Raw genomic sequence first — 16,851 nt, 5'->3', positions numbered from 1 at the left:
CTATATTTTATTTTGGTCACTTAGCAATAATTAAATCTTGCAAGTAATTATTTTTTTGTGTGTTTACTTTGTTTAATATTTCTAAACAAAATATTGCTCTCTAAGGCATTGTTTAGGGTGTGTTTAGCAACCACTTAATATGTTTACGATGCTGTGTGTTGTTTCCTCTTAACAGCACTGTGCACAGAGGAGTGTGTGCATGGAAGATGTGTCTCTCCTGACACGTGTCACTGTGAACCAGGCTGGGGAGGCACTGATTGCTCAAGTGGTGAGTAAAGATTACCAAAATAGGATAAAAGTCTATGTTGCTATTAAAAACCAGGCCTTGTAAAGCAGTGACCTTAGAACTTGGATGCTTTGAATGGAAAAATGAATGTTGTCTGCTGGTTATTTTGTAAGAATTCATGTCATTGAGGGGATTGAAACAAAATGACCTTTAAGGTCCCTTCCAACCCAAACCATTCTGTGGATCCATGAATATGTGAGCATACCCTTTCCTAGGATAATGACATTGGACTTTTTGGGTTGTGTTTTGCAAAGAAATGTGAAATGCAGTGGAGGATGCTGTTAATCTTTTGGTACTGTTATTAGGATACCATACAGATAATAGAGCTCTATGAAGATTTTTTCCTCCCTCAAATCTTTAATACAGCACATTCTTCATGAAATACTCTTTGGAGTATTGGAGTTGTTTGGAAAGCACCCTCTCCAGATAGAGTTCATATCCTGTTCAAGCCAGTGGGAGTTTTGCCATTGACTTTTCAGGCAGCCCAGATTCTCTCCTCTGACTTACAATCCATTCCTTAAATCCATATCGCCAAAGTTAGGGAAATGGGAGTTGGGAGTTCTGCACCTTTTGCTAGGGAATTAATCCACACTTGAGGCTTTTAATTCTTTCAGTTGGCAAAGCTGTGTTTGTTAAACTCTTTTAATTGGGAAGAGTGAGTTTAAGTGGTTGGTTCATGCTGGAATGGAACAGGCAGCACAAACATCCAAGTGTGATGTAACACAGGCCTGAGACATTATTGACATAACAGGAATAAGCTTGTTAAATGAAGGCTATTTGTGCACCAGGCAAGTAAATAAAGCTGCATGGAGAGAGATGCTGTGAAATGAAACTGAATGGACATTTCATTTTGTGTTGGCTTCCTCCCTTTCTCCCATATTGATTGGGATCTTAAGAAAGAAGCATCGCTACCAGGCAAGAAGGTAGCAGAGAAGGGATCTATAGAGGGAGGTGTTAGAAGGGAATGGGAGGTAAATGTGCCTGAGGGTGAAGGGAAAGGGAAGTAATTGTGCCTGAGGGTGAACACAACCAGAGGCTGAAGGCAGCGGGGAAGATTCCTGGACAGGTTCCTGGGGTTTTGTCTTCAGCTCCGCTGAATGTCCCCCTGCAGAAAAGGGAAGAGGGAGGGAGCAGGGAGGAAGGACTTTAATCCAGAGGGGATGTGGATGCTCCGACCCAGGGAGTGTTCAAGGCCAGGTTGGATGGGACCCCGAGCAACCTGGTTGTGGGGGTGGCATCCCTGCCCATGGCAGGGGTTGGAATGAGATAATCTGTAAGGTCCCTTCCAACCCAAACCATTCTGGGATTATATGATTGCAAGGATGCAAACAAAGAAAATACTATGGGATTTGAAGCAACATTTTGGGATTACCTGGAATGTAGGCAAGGGAAAAACTGGGCAGCATAACATATTGAATGTCTATCTTTAACAATATTTTAAAAAAGAAAAATAATACCATAAATTGAGAGGTATTGTATAGATTCTCAGGAACTCATTTTATCTTTTGATTATTCTTAGTACTAGATTTAGTTCAACCTAACAGTGAGTATGCGTGCAGTGCATGTGCACTAACAGAAGTTAAAAATAATAATAATAAAAAAGACTATGCCAATAAGGACATGAAGATATAGATTATACATTTATACACATGCACACACAGAGTAACAAGCACTTCATTCTGTGTAAAAATGGCCAGGAAAGGATAAGATGTCAAAGTACAGAATGGTCTTGTGGACTAAAACTACCCAGTGACTCTTATTAAATTGCTCTAATCTTGCAAGTGGAGATAAAAGAAAAAGAAGGTTTTTCCTATATTGAATATTTAGCTTTTTAAAGTAATTAGGAATATTAAAGCACTGACAATGATTGAGATAGAAACATTATTCATAACTTTTATTTCCGCACTGGGCAAGGATCCAGTATATTTCATTTATGAGGTTTCGGCGGTGGAAAGAGAAGCGTTAGCCAATTCCTAAATTAAATATGCCCTGTTAACTTTTATAAATGATAGCCCAGGATTAGCTTCAAAACTTAAGCTTTCATTTTATTAATATAATTAGTGTGTTTGCTGGCCTATAGTGCTCACTGTCTTTCATTCCACTTGTTATATGCTGGGTAACACGTGTTCCTGTCCCAAGGTCTGATCCCACAAGCTCTGCCCAGTGGAATGCTCCTAGGAGGGAAAGTTAGTTTTACTGCACCTGAGAGCTGCTGACCTTTGTGCTTGACACTAGAACTTTTGGTGACTGGACTCTTCATTGTTAGGAGACTTTGTTTAAATCCAAAGGTTTAACTGAAAATATCTTGGCTGAATACAGCATATTGTTACTCTCAATATTTCCAAGAAAGAGAAGCTGGAAGCTTTGCCTAACTGAGGTTAACCAGGTATTTCAGATTCATGATTCACTGTTATCCAGTCATAATGTGGAAAACAATTTTCACTTCTACTGGAATACTGTGTCACCTGTACCTACTTTCTTCCTGTTCCTTCATGACTATTGGGTACCCAGTGAAGGTCACGCATTTGCAGTGACAAAGGCTGTTTGGGGTGTTTGTGCAGGGCTGTTCTCTGGAGAAACCAAGGCTGGTGGCTGAATGGTGCCATCCCAAACCTGTGGGGCTTGAGAACTTCCCAATGCATTCCTCAGGATCAGGGATTTTATGCAGTCACAGGCATATTGCTTTTCATGTTGGCTGTTTGAAGTGCTTTCACTGGGAGAGGGATCGCCAGCCAAAACACTCCCTTTAAATTTAGCAAATCTCCCAGGAGCTGGAATGGTTTCCTGAATGATGTCTCCTGAAAGCACTGCTGAGAAGTGGAACCTCCCTGACACTGGGGGTTGTGTGTTATCATTTACTTGGGGAAGATCTAAGACACTCACTCTTTCTGAGATACAATTTCAACACCCTGCAGACACAGCCATTATAACTTTCTAAAAGTTATTTCTAACTTTCACTTGATTTGATGGGTGAAATTCAACCATAAGCAGAGCTCCAGCACAAGGTCCAAGTGTCACTTCAGAACCAGAAGTGAGATCCAAATGTTTTGCTTTTTTGATGTGTCTATGCCTGGAGAGGATCTGAATTCTGACACTGAGCCCCAATTTCCTATGGAGAGGCAAAGTTTTGGTGTAAAATGCAGTTCCCCAGCGTTACCATTCTCCCTTGGCTAAAATATTCTCAATTAAATGTTTTGAATAGTTACAGCTGCAGCCTGTAGTCATGCAAACAATTTAATCATCTTGCTCAGACTTGGTTTCATGCTTTCCTAGAACCCAGCCTGTAAGACAACAGTTACAAAGCTTGCTTTTCAGTGTAAGCTTTCCAGTGACTGAGCATGGTACATGTTAGAGTTCATCTGTTGTCAAGGTTAAAATAACTTCAGATGAATTGCTAAACAATTATAAAAAACCCCAGTGCCGTATTCAGCTCTGCATGTCTCTGTACCTGTGTTTTACTGCATGCTGTTGTACATCTGTCCATGCCCAGAGGCCTAGCCTTGATTTCATGCTATAAAGCTGCAATATATTAAGGCTTGATTACCATAACAATAAAAAGAGAAGTAATGAGGTATTAACTAAAGAAGCTCTTGAATAAAATGTTTTCAGCATTTTAATGATGCTAAAAATTAAAAGGAAAATAATTTAAAAAAAAAACACTGCATACCTTTCCCTTCCCTTTTAACTCGTTTTATTAAATCATGCCTGTTTTGTCATTGCAATCTGGACTGCTGGTTTTTTAAATACAAAGCAAGGTTGCAAATGCTCTGTGTGAACTTACCTGCTCACCTTTCCAATTATTTCAAAGCAATTAGCTTCAAACGGTATGATATACTGGCTTGAAGTTCTGGGGGGTATATAATTGCCTGTTGGTGGTTACCTGGCCTCTTCTGGGTCTTGCTAACAGCCATCTGTATTTGCAAGCCCTTTAGGCCCCCATCCAGCAAAGAATTTAAGCTTATCCTTACACAAGTAGGACTTTTCATCTGCTTTAAGTATTTAGGTGGTTGTTGAGTTTGTTTTGAAGAAACATCTAAAAAGACTTCAGTGAAATCTATACAAAACTCTCATTGAAATCATCAGGCCTGTGAGGAATAAGGTGGTCTTTCTTTCAAGATGGTAATCAGGTAATTGTATTGAAGACCATTTTGACTCTGATCAGCATTATTTATTGTGAGGAAGACCAAAGAAATCTTTCTGGTTACTAGGGGATTCTCAAAGCAGGGGTCAACAGGTAGGAAAAAGTAAGTTCAGGGCAAGAACCCCAAGTTAAAAGCAAAAATCTTCCAAAATTGTGTGTGCCAGATTGAGAAATTTCCAAGTAAACAAAACACAGAGGTTGTAGTGAAAAAATAAAGTGGTTTTCAAAGTGTTTGATTTGTAATTAGTTTTGAGAGAAAATACAGTATTTGCCCAAAGTGTAATTAAAGACATGTTGGCATAATAATGCCAAACCATCTTTCTTGCTGTGTCACCTGGGGGAGAGTGATTGTAGTGCTGCTGTCTGGCATAGCCTGATCCACGCTGTATACATATGGATAGCATAGTTTTCCTTGGAAAGGATGTTTTGCACAAGCTGCCATTAGGAACAAGAACCTATTTCATCTTTATCTCTTTGTCAAAAATAGCCAAGGTCATAACAGCAAGCAGTTGTAACATCACAGCAAGACCACTTTTAAGGGTATAGCCCTGGAGCAGCTGGAGTGCCTCAGTCCTGTGACTCGTGATGAATGGGAACAGCAGATCCTGTGCTAAATCTGAACGAGGTTGTTTGACAAGTCATGGAAAGCAACAGCAGAACTCTCAGGAGAAAAATGAAGTGTAAATTTAAAGTGAGGCTGTGGTGGTTTTCAGGCTTGATTTTAGCATACATGTTCTCCAACTGCTTTGAACTATTTCTGAAGAGGAAATGAAGTTCAAAGGAAAGATCCCTGGTTCATGAATTCAGGCTCAAACAAAATTCATGTGGGAGGCTGATCTGCTAGAATCATTAGCTGATTTTTCATCCTCAGATTTTTAGGATAGGATTGACCAGGAAACCACCAGAGTCCACCAAAGAGGGGCAGAAGTGCAGGACCTCAGCTCTTCTAAGCTGTTAGTGGGCTACTGCTTAGATCCAGAGCCTGTCCTTGAGGGACACTGTCCATGGCTCTTGTTGGGAAATTTGTCTGTGAGGGGTTTGTACCTCAGTGCCTGTTGTATCCAAGTGCCAGATGAGGTCACAGAACCAGGTACAATGTTCCTGTTTCTACCACAGCCCAAGTGTTTCATTTGCCATTCCAGCTGTTGGGTTTAGAGGCAGTTTCTAAAGATCTGTTTGAAGAATTAAACTTCAGTTGCAATCCAGTCTTAATTATAGCTGAAATGGGATTTCATATCCATAGCATGTGGACTTCAAAGTTTTAACACACTTTTCATTTAAGCCAAGCTCAAATTACAGCTTAATTTTGATATGATATGCAGACTCAGTGACAGCTGCGTCATGCAAAGAGCTGCAAATGTACAAAATCAAACTCCAGTGAGGCTCATACAAGGATCTTTCCATAGCAATTACAGAGTGGAATTGATTTCTGTCTCTCAGTTCTAACAATTTGCTCTTCCTTAAGCTTAAAAAAACACCCATCTCCCTTCAATCACTGCTGAAGTGGTGTAATCAGGTAAACAGCTTGTGTTTAATTTTTGCCTCTGCTGGATGTTGGGCCCACGCACTGGGGCTCAGGCCCCGGGTTTCATGTGTTCCCAGGCTCTGTGGCAGCAGCTCTTCCCGGGCCCAGCCCACGCAGGACAGCCTGTGACAGGGAATGAGATGTAAACACAAGCTGCTGTGAAGTGCCGTTGGTGGCACAGCAGCATGTCCTGCGTGTATTTTTACACAGATAATTTGGCTGCATTAAACCAGGCTAATCCATCACTTTTCATTTGGTGGGAATATTTTGTCTATTGCCGAAGCTGTTGGTATCTGCCCAGTCGTTTGTGGCAGTTTCTCCCCACTTTGTGAGGGATGTGTATCCTCTCAGCTTCCATGAATTAACCACTTGGGAGGTGCTGCAAGCTTATGGAAAGGTACTGGAGTCATATGAGCCTGGGCTTCTCTCAGTTACAGGGCTGAGCAAAGGGCAAGGGTTGATTCTGGAAAAGGAAAAGTAGATCCAAGATTTACTCTGGGAACAAACTGCTTTCTGTACTTCTGTGTGATTCATTGGTGAATAGATCAGCTGCCAGTTGTTCCAAGTCTTGTACTAGAGTGAAAAATAGAAATTCAGCATCCTGTGTCCTTTTACTTTTCACCTTCATCTTCCCTGTCAGAGTCTGGGAGAGTTCTTCCTTCCCTAAATCAGCTGGTTGTGTCTAAAGCCAAGGTACTGACAGATCATTTCCCCAGCACTCCCAGCCCTCCTCTGAGACTCCCTCTTTTGGATGATTTGAAGAGTCAATTGAGCTGACCTAACTCTGTCTATTCCAGTCCCCGGAGTTCTGTCTTCCAGCTAGTGCCTTGCTCTCAAGGCTTGATCCAGCCTTGTACTTCATACATATGAATAGTCCTTTTAAAGTCAGTAAGGAACAATCTTAACTTCTTTAAGTTAGATAAATGCTTAAGCCATTACCAGAATGGGAACTTGTGAGATGAGGTGGAAATCAGGTAGGTGAGGATCTCTTTTACAGGGACCAAGAGTTACTGAGTGTCATCCAGGATGAGCAAGGGCACAAACATTGCTCAGGTCTCACAGCTGACAAATGGGATGTGAGCAAGATGGAAATTCTGTGTTCCATGGAACAAAACTGCACTTATTTATGCTGGATATCTCTGGAAAAATCACTCTGAATCCAACACTGAATTCCTGCTGAAAACCAAAAAGGGAAGCTGTGAGCAAATCTTCTTCTGTAAAGCCTTACTGATTGCCTGTCAGTAGGGCAGTATGTCAGGGACTGGTGCTTCCAAAAGGGAGTGAGAAAAGGCATTTAGGTTTTGGAGCAGAATGCTGGGTGTGAAGCTTTGGGAGCAGGCAGGGTTATCCGGGGAAGTTCTGTCCCAGAGCATCCTACAGTGTTGCTGAGCTGTTTGTAACAGAGCAACAGTGGAGCCCTCCCAAAGCACAGCCCCTCTGAACCTGGGGCACAACTGAACTCTGTGGATGCTCTCTGATCTGGAAAATGTCTTGATGATTGACTAAAACTTTGAATTTTCAGTATAACTTTCAGTAAATGAAACCATGGTTACAAGCACTGAATGGGCTAAACGCATTCCCGTGCAGGTTTGTGTGGTTATGCAAGAGGGAATTTGGCTCCCATACATCTTTCCTTGGCTGCCAAACTGGCGAGAGCAGAGCAGACTTCGCAGAGAGGCAGCGTATGTGTGACGAGTTGTTAATTTTATTAATTTGACTGAGGCTTTTCTCACTTTAGACAGAGTAATAGCTATAAAAGAAAGAACCTACTAAAATATCCTCTTTAATGAACTGAATTGCTAATACCGAATTTCATTGCTGGAGCATCTTACAATAATGTGGCTTTAAATGTGCACTACACAAATGAACAGACTTTAGATCAATTTAAAAGTACCATTGGTATAATTTTATGGCCTGGTCACTAGCAGCTGTCACTTGGGGAAAAGAGCAAAATTTCCTTTTGCAAAGCATAGGCAAAAATCTCAGCTGTGGACACCCACTCAAAAGTATTCTTGGGGTTTTTGCTTGCTAAAAAACACACACAAAAAAGTGCAGTGGTCCTTGGGAAAGCTTCTAAATCACTTTTCCCTTTGTTAGATGTGGCAAGGTATTTCAGGGCATGCTTGGAGAGGGCAGAGCTCCGCTCACTGTCCAACACTAAGGTATTGGAAAATCCCCCAGGGGCTATTTCAGGCACCTGAACCTGGAGGAGCCTCAGGCCTCTTCTGACTTTTTCTGGGTTATGAATTACTGTCCCCAAAAACAAGTGCTACAGCTGGGAAAGGCCCTACTCCTCCATCCAGTGCTCTTAGGATTTTTCAAAAGCTGCTTTTCTTTCTAGTTAAAATACTATTTTCTGGGTAGTCTTTAAGGGTTGAAATCAAAAAGGGAAACCAAAGGTTTCATTCAAAAGTTAGACTTGAAATTTACCTCGGGCCTCCAGCAGCTAAAATTTGCTAGAAAATGGCAGATATCCATCACCCAGTCTTAGACACCAGCCTGCCTGTGTGTGGATACCCGAGAGTGGAGGCACAGCCAGTAAATCATTCCAAGAGCACCAGGGAGTATGCCCAGGCATGGGAGGCAGGCACATAAACATACAGCTTTCCATGGTACTGAGGGTTTCTTTGTTTAGGCTTAAATTTCAGGGTCTCCATACAAAGATACTAAAATCCTTTATTTCAGGAAACAGCAGCTTGGTGTATTTTAGCTGCTCTTTGGCTGCTGCACTGAACAGTCCCCATCGTCCATGTCCCCTCCCACTGACCTGGTGTTCAACGTGGGCAGTGTCTGCTCCAAGGGAAAGTGTTACATGCTGAGATTTGTCCTCAGGCGTCACCCTAATTTTGTGTGACTTAACTCAGCCTCCACAGGGCGTGGAGTCCTCATTTCTCCTTGATTTCCGTGGGAGTTGAGTATATTTGTCGTCTGGATTGACTGGGCCCATGTTGGAGCTGAAAAGGGATGGCTGTGGTGGGGTAGGAAGAGCTCAGCCACCAGTTAATAGCTGTGCTAAAGAGGAGGGAGGCTCTGATGTACAGCTGGCCTTGGTGTCTTGGGTGGGTTGCATTTAAAATACAGCCTGGAGGCAGCTTTGCTAACTTTAGAGATGTGTGATGATCGGAGCTGCAGGAGACTACGCAGAAGTGATGCAACACGACAGTTTAAAGTGAGAGAGTGATAGCACTGAGCTCCTCCATTGCCTAATGGGGACGTGGCAGCAGAATGGATCATTCTGCTATTTATTGGTTTTAAAGTTCTTTCCATGTCAATAAAATATTTTGTTGGAATAAGAGACCTCCTTTGGAGCAAAAGTTAGAGATGTATCTGCCATTGCACAGGTGACACTCGTTGGAATTTCTCTTTGGCCTTAAAATCACTTGCATTTCTAGTAGCTTCTCCATGCAGCAGCAGGCCATGGTGATCTTAAATCACTCTGCATAAAATGGGAAATTTTCAGGGAGTCTTCTTTGTTTTACCCAGTATTTGTGCTATTGTGAGTTTGATAGTAAGATTCTGAGGTGAAATATTTTCTGCAGTTTTTCTGAAAAATCCTGTTCTCCTAAATTACACTCACAAAAATTCCTCTTAGGCCCGTCAAATAGTACTCTGATACTTATTTTTAATCCTTACAAAACCCTGAAATAGTGTTTGCTATAGGAGCAGATATCTTGTGTCCCCAATGAAATGAATGTTTGTTGACAGCTTGTCTGCCTTGGTGTTGTAGAGAGAAATAATGAGATAGCAGAGGACTTTAACAAGTGCAAATGTGCCTGTATTCCAAGGGCTGGCAGATCAGAGCCCTCGCAGGCCGCTCGCAGGTGAGCGTTTTGTTCTTGCCGCTAATCAAGCTCGGGCAGGGAGTGGAGCAGGCCCACAGCCCTCCAGAAGGAAAACCACAGAAAATGAGGGAATGTGTCGTGACCTAAGGAAATAAATGAGCAGATGGTGCACCAGCATCATACCTGACACTCCAGAGGAGGTGGTTGTAGCATAACTACCGACTGCAAACAGAGTTGTGAACAGATCCCAAAGCCAAGAAAAGCAGGGGGAAGGTGATATGCATGGATGCATGGAATACAAAAGCAGGGCGAAATAGAGACTGAGACATGACAGAGAAGGAATTCGGGGGAAAAGTTGGAAAAATAAGCAAGATGAGACAACAGGCAGAAGCAGGTGGGGATAGAAAAGGAGGTCAGTGTACAGATAACTGACTTGAGACAATACATAGCTGAATTTGGATGTTTTACAAATGAACACTGTGATGCATGTGAGGTACCTACAATTTCAGTCTTGTGAGCAGACAGTTACTGGCTGATTCTACTGAGGAGAAATTACAGATTTTGTCAAAATAAGAAAGTGAAGTGGGAGAGAATAGAATAGTGATGGGAGATGCCACAGACAGGTTAACAAGGGTGAAGATTTTTCTGGTTCCAGCTGGAATAGAGTTCTTTTTCTTCCTAGCCACTGATCCAGTTCTGTGGTTTGGATTTAGGATGAGAATAATATTGATCACACACTGATGTTTAGTTGTTGCTCAGAAGTGCTCACCCTAAGTCAAGGACTTTCCATTTTCCCCTGCTCTGCCAGGGAGGAGCTGCACAAGAAACCAGGAGGGACCACAGCCAGGACAGCTGACCTGAACTGGGCAACGAGATATTCCATACCATGGAATATTGTGCTTAGTGAATAAATTAGAAGGCACCAATTGCTGCCTGGGGACAGACTGGGCATCTGTCAGTGGGTGGTGAGCAAGTGTGTTGTGCAACGATTATCCTTTTTTGGCTTTGTTCCTCTCTTTCTTCTTCCTCTTCCTCTTTTTCTTCTTTTTATATTATTATTATTATTACTGTTCTTATCTCATCCAGTGGGTTTTGTTTTACCCTTTTCCTATTGTCCTCCCCATCCCACTGGTGAGCAGAGTGAGCATCTCTGTGGGACTTAGCTGCCATCTGGGCTTAAACCAGGACAAGAATCTGAACCAGGTGATACCCAGACAGAAGAAGGATTTAGAGATGAAGTGCTCACGTTTAAGTGGCATTTGTCTTTTTTTGGTGCTGGCAAAGAAATGTTGAAGTGTTTATGAAGGGATGTAAACGTGTGTTCTACAGCACTATGGCTTCAATAAACACTATGTAATGTTTAAACACAATGTATTGAAGTGGGATGCTGGAAGTTATAGTGCATTCAACTGCCAAAAATGCCTTTTCTTGGCCTGGAAGGATCATGCAAGCAAAGAAAGTGCAGTTTTCAATAGTCAGGGTTTATTTTGTTACTGACAAAAGTGGAGGTGAAATGCCAGGAGTTTTGCACATTAGGGAAAATTTATACAGTCAAAAGTTCACTTGTATTTCTGTACTCACAGAAATACTTTATACCTTTAGTCTTGACCCTTCTTTACACCATTTGATTGCCTTAAATGTGTGGTATATAACAAGCACATCTCCCAGTCATTTCATTACAGCTCCAAAAGACCTGATTCAGTGCAGAGAAACTGCAGGATTTTATTTATTAAACATGCCTGTGTTATCCCAGCAGAATATCTGGATATTTGGGAGTGAAAATGAGAGTTCTAAAGACCTCAATCTTGTCCAAGAAAGCCCAGTGAAGGCCATTTGTCAGGGAAGCTGGGAAGAGACCCAAGTGTCACAGATATGGGTGTCACTGTCTGTAATGACAAGAACTCATGAAATATGATCAGTGACCTGAAGGATGAGTAAAGTCAGAGAATAACAATGCACGATGAGTTTCTGTGTTGTGGACTGAAATCAAAAGGGACCTACTGCTACACAGAGACTTCTGATCAAAGAATACAGGGAAGAAAGGTGGAAAAGGGAAAGACAGTGTGTGAGAAAGGTTCCCATCTGCTACTATTTTGTAGCAGTAGGTTTTATCCACTTTCATGTCTTTCGGGTGTACTGTGCAAGAAGGATTTAGACCCCATTAGGAATAACAGTAAATGCCAGATGGAAATAATGTGTGTATTGTTACTGAGATTATTTTATATCAGGGAGAGCTTTATGGGCATCAACCAGAAAGACGAGAGATAAAACACTCATTCTTTGATCTTGGAGGGTGGTCATTCAACATGAAAAGTCTCTGCTGTTTATCATTTTCATTTTCCATAGCTTTTCTGCCTATCACACAGTGCCTGTTCATGTGAAGGCCAGAGGCTGCCAGGTTTTATAGCCCTGACCAGGATGCTTAAAAATATGTGCATAAAATTCAGGGTAGAGGGTGAAATTCAGGGTGAAATTAGCCAGCAAAATTCAAATTTTAACAGAAGCACCTAAAAAATAAAACAGCAGACATTTGAGGTGCTTTAGAGGTAAGGGTTTCTCACCCTTCCTACTGCCTGCTTAAATCTCACCTTTCTGAACTCCATGTACAGAGCTGCAGTGTTCTAATTATGCAGTAGTGTGAGTAAATCATGAAAATTGATTAGAGGAGAGTTTTTAGCCAAGGCCCAAAGTCTGATGCCCTCTCTGACTTATCAACATTGCAGTGATAATTTCCTAAATAAAGATGAAAGCCTGGAAACAAACTGCAGAAGGAGGCAAGTTTGCAGAAAGGCATGAGGATTCATATGGACTTTGAATTTTCACATAGAGATTGCACACTTAGCTGCCAGGGTGGGAGGTAGGGAGACATAGCTGGAAGCTTGAGGAATTTTTTGGGAATCCAGAATAACCTTTGCTTCATCATCTACTTTAGCCTGTCTGTTAGTGCTTCCCAATTACATGGCATCTACTTCAGTTGGGATAGCAATAAGAAAATACATGCATTTCTGAAAATATTATCTCCTTCTTCTAGGACAAACTCTAGCCACTGGAATTCCCCAGACTCCAGTTTGGGAATACCTGCTGAGTGTGGTACCTCTCCCTTGCAGATTTGGTGGGGCTATGTGCCATAGGAGCTTAAGGACAGAGCCCAGTGAATTTGTTTTCAACATCAGGTGAAGGATTACTTTGTCAGAGCTTATTCAGAAATCTGTAGGGAAGAGGGTGTTGTTATTTAGCCCATTTGTGAAATCTGATGGTGGCAGCCCAGTTCTGGGTTTCTTGGGAACCACCCCTCCATGACACTGGTAAGAGTCTCACCATCTTTCCTCCTCAGCTTGGAAGAGCCCCCTGGCTCCAGGGCTCTTCAGAACGCTCAGGTTCACATCTTAGAGCTCAATCAAATACAAGAAGTGCCATTTAGGCATTAAAAACTCTTCTTAAGGGTGATTTAAGACTGGAATAGGCTGCTCAAAGACATTATGGAGTCTGTCCTTGGAGATACTCAAAATTCAACTGGATACAGTCTTTAACAACTTGGACTAGATGATCTCCAGGGGTCCTTTCTACCTCAGCTATTCTACAATTCTATGATTCTATGAATTATTTTATTCCTGTAACTTTAGTGATCTCTGAATCAGAGCAGGAGGCTTAGTGAATTGCTGGATATGGTGGAAAGCGTAGAATATCTTAAGCAGCAGGTCAGAGCATTCTGAAAGCCCCTGTGAATCTCCTGTGTCTGAGAGCAGAACTCTATTATGGTGAGCCTGTCCAAAGAACTATGTGGTTATTCTCACTCCAAAATCCTGAAATGCCATGGAAATTCTTATGACAGGATGTATTTTCATCAGTGAATTCAACAGTACTAGAATTCCTTGCTCATATTCAGGAATTCAGGCTCTGTTTCTGACTCTATTTCTGGACTGCTGCTTCATTCTGGACACTTCCTTTTCCTCTGTATTTCATTTTCTGGTTTATGGAATGGTGAGCCTGACCACGTTTGGGTGGGATACTGGAGTTTCTAGATGAAAACTGCTACAGAAGAAATAGATGTTTCTCCTCAAAGTAGTGAGATCCATTGTTGTGTGTTGTGTGGGGAATGCATGTGTTCTATCTGACAGCAAGAAATGATGTTAATTAATTACTCTGACATGCAGTCATGATATTGCAGTCAGTATCCGAGATGTCCAGATGTTGGGTTGCTCTTCCAGGATGCAGCATGTTGGAATGCATTAGGAGGTGCATTTTTGCTCTGTGGATGACTATGACAAATTAAGGCACAGCCAAGCCATTAAGTTGCTCCCAGGCATCTTTCACGCTTCATCCATTCCATGAGTGATAGATGGTATTAAACCTCTCCCTTCTTTTTGTGGGGAAAAACACATTGTGGATAATGGAAAGGAAATCATCAGCACTAATATTTATCCCAACTTTGTTTTGTATCTGCAAGATCAATGTTTTTTTAATTCACTTTTCATTCTCTTTTGCTTCATTTGCTTTGTTGTTGTAAAGAACATGTTGGATCTCGGGATCACATTTGAAGCACAGTTTTATTAAGACAGAGCTACACAAGTGGAATTGTTCTGGGTCCACAGAAATGACAACAGAAACTCAGCCACTGTCAGGTGTTTAAACTCAATATTTAACATTTCTTAGTGGCTTCTTTATAGCAGCTACAGCTCCTCTCACCTGAAATTCTTTCTGGGCTGATTAGAGAAGGAGACTTAGGTAAACTCCACATGTGGCCTTTGGGGGTTAAATATCCCAGGAAAGGTCTGTTAATCCTGAGCAGGTGTGAAAGGGACAAGAGGAACAGCAGATATTGAGGAATGAAATTGCAGGAATTGTCTGGGTTGGGCTGGTATTGCCATAACAGGACAGCAGGGAAACACAACCCAGACCTCTCTGGAGGGAAACATTATGCTCCATTAAGTAAACTAAAATGTGTATTTCAATTCTGGTTCTCAGGATCTTTGCAAATGCCATTTCATCTGCATTTTGGAAATCCCAGTAATGGGACTGTGGCCAGTGGGCTGCTGAACAAGGAGGCTGCTTCCCCTCCAAGTTACATGGTTTTTCTAGTATTTTGTTTTCTAATGCAGATCAAAATCCAAATTCTCCCTTTTCTGTAAGTCTTTCACACGTTAAAAACCAGCAATAACAGTACAGCATGTTAAAGTAAAACAGAAATGATGGAGCTGTGTGTCAGAGCAGGGTCTGGTCTTGATCTGTTCTGACTCTGTCAGTACCAGTTTCCATGATGTCTCCTGTGCTTCTCGCACAACACAAACTCTCCCCATTTCTTTACTGAAATTGAATAGTTTCTTTAATAAAATAAGCAATGATCAGCACTGGTACATGGGTCATGCTGCTTGTATAGGAAATTGAGTCTTTCAAGAACATTCAGGAAAGACAAGTTAAAATTCTAGTAAATTAGGTTAACAGTCCTCTTTTTCTTAATAACTGAGAATTTCTTCTTATACTTCCATTACAATGGGATTCAGGAGGGAACAAAGTTTTTAAGTTTTCTTTTTGGGATAAGGCACATTTGTGACAAAATTCCTTTCTCAGTGGAAGTCTGTCCACTGAGCAGTCACAGTGCTGATCACCCCTCTTTGAGGAGAATGCCGAAGTTCCCGTGCCACTTACATTTCAGTGAAGATCTCAGATCCAGCTCCTATCCATCCTAAAGGGGATTTAAGGAGTTAATTGATCTGGTGGGAACTCTCTGCACAGAAACTGAGCTTTTCTTTCCCTGGACACTGCGTAAGAAACCCGTTCATCACCATCCCCAACTCCATGACTGATTAGCTTATATTTTCTTCTCTCAGTGTCTTCCTCTAGAGCCACATTTTTTCCTGGTTTCAATACAGAAATGGAAATTAAATGTCAAACTAGGCTCTGATATTTCAAAAGAGACAGACTTGAAAAACAGAAACATGACCAGAAGAAATGTTTAAAATTTTATCATGGCCCAGTCCTCAGATATCCAGCAGCGGATCCGATCTGAGCAGGGGCTGTGTAATTGCATTTTAAGGAAGTGAACAGACCAGCCTCAGTTGCAGGATTGTTTGGTTTACTGTAATTAGATAAATTAATCAGTACATTAACTTCTAATGCAGAGCCCAGTTCTGAAATGAGTTGCAGATATTTGCTATTTTGTTAGGATTTAAAGAACAAACCCTTCCGTGACGGGTCAGTGTCAAGATAGCTAGGCTACCAGAGCTCTGTGAGTGTGTAAAAGGTTTTAAAGTCCATAAAGTATAGCACAGAGAAAGTTACCATTGGGTTATTTGATATTTTTAAGAGAAAGAAACAGGTTTGTTTGAGTTAATTATTGCACTTCCATCTACATTTGTAAACATCAATTCATAACTAGCCTTGGCCTCACCTATAGATAGTGTGAAACTATATTTCATAGACAGGAAGCAAAGGACGTCCTCCCCATCCTTTGGTTGTAGTGCTTCCACTGATATCACCTGTATGGTCCCAGAAATTGGTTTTCCATGTAGCTGGGATGGTTTCTTGTTCTGCATAAGGGACAACTTGTGAAACACCTGGATGATGGTGCTGCCAGACTTTTCAAGGTCCAAAATTTCCTTGACCAGAGCACTTTATACACAACCCCCCGTTAACAAAGGGACATCTGACAGGTTATAGTGAATATAAACCAGCACATTAAATGAGGCTTTCTGCTGTCTCTTCACTCATCCACACTTTTATGTCAGGCTTTCAACACAGGGATTCTCTGGATACATTAAACATGAATAATTTCTTTTGGTTTGGTAGTTGAGTGCAGTCCTGTATTGTATTAAAAAGCTCACTCACAGTGAACAATGTCACATTACTAAAACATGTTTATCTCTCAAATAAATACAGCCAGAAAGCAGGTACAGGTTTTTCCTTATTGGAGAAGAAGCCAGGATTCATATTGAGGCATGGCTGGCATCACCGGTTCCTAGAACACCCTGGTCATGAGATGCTACTGCCACAGCAGCCTGAAGTGAAGTGATGGTTCTTTGTGCTGGACCCAGACCTGAGGCTGTTTGTCCCCATGTCCCCCCTTCTCTCTCTTATCATCTCCCTCCTATGTAATTTTGCTCTTGCTTTCTGCTTTTAT

At 41.6% G+C, this 16,851-nt stretch overlaps 1 protein-coding gene across 14 annotated transcripts in view; it reads left to right on the top strand.

The window, feature by feature from the left end:
- The window catches only part of MEGF11 (multiple EGF like domains 11), a 255,759-nt gene that overhangs the window by 85,997 nt on the left and 152,911 nt on the right, over positions 1 to 16,851 (top strand). For all 14 annotated transcript variants that reach the window (XR_007206509.1, XM_048317360.1, XM_048317359.1 and 11 more), the window contains exon 6: positions 176 to 268. Coding sequence is in view for 13 of the 14 variants with exons in the window: in XM_048317360.1 (XP_048173317.1) it covers positions 176 to 268 (93 nt within the window). In the remaining variant the exon portion in view is untranslated. The remainder of the gene's footprint in view (positions 1 to 175; positions 269 to 16,851) is intronic.

This window comes from Corvus hawaiiensis, chromosome 13 (genome assembly GCF_020740725.1).
Source record: "Corvus hawaiiensis isolate bCorHaw1 chromosome 13, bCorHaw1.pri.cur, whole genome shotgun sequence".
Classification (NCBI taxonomy): Eukaryota; Metazoa; Chordata; class Aves; order Passeriformes; family Corvidae; genus Corvus; species Corvus hawaiiensis.
This window is presented reverse-complemented; position numbering and strand designations above follow the sequence as displayed.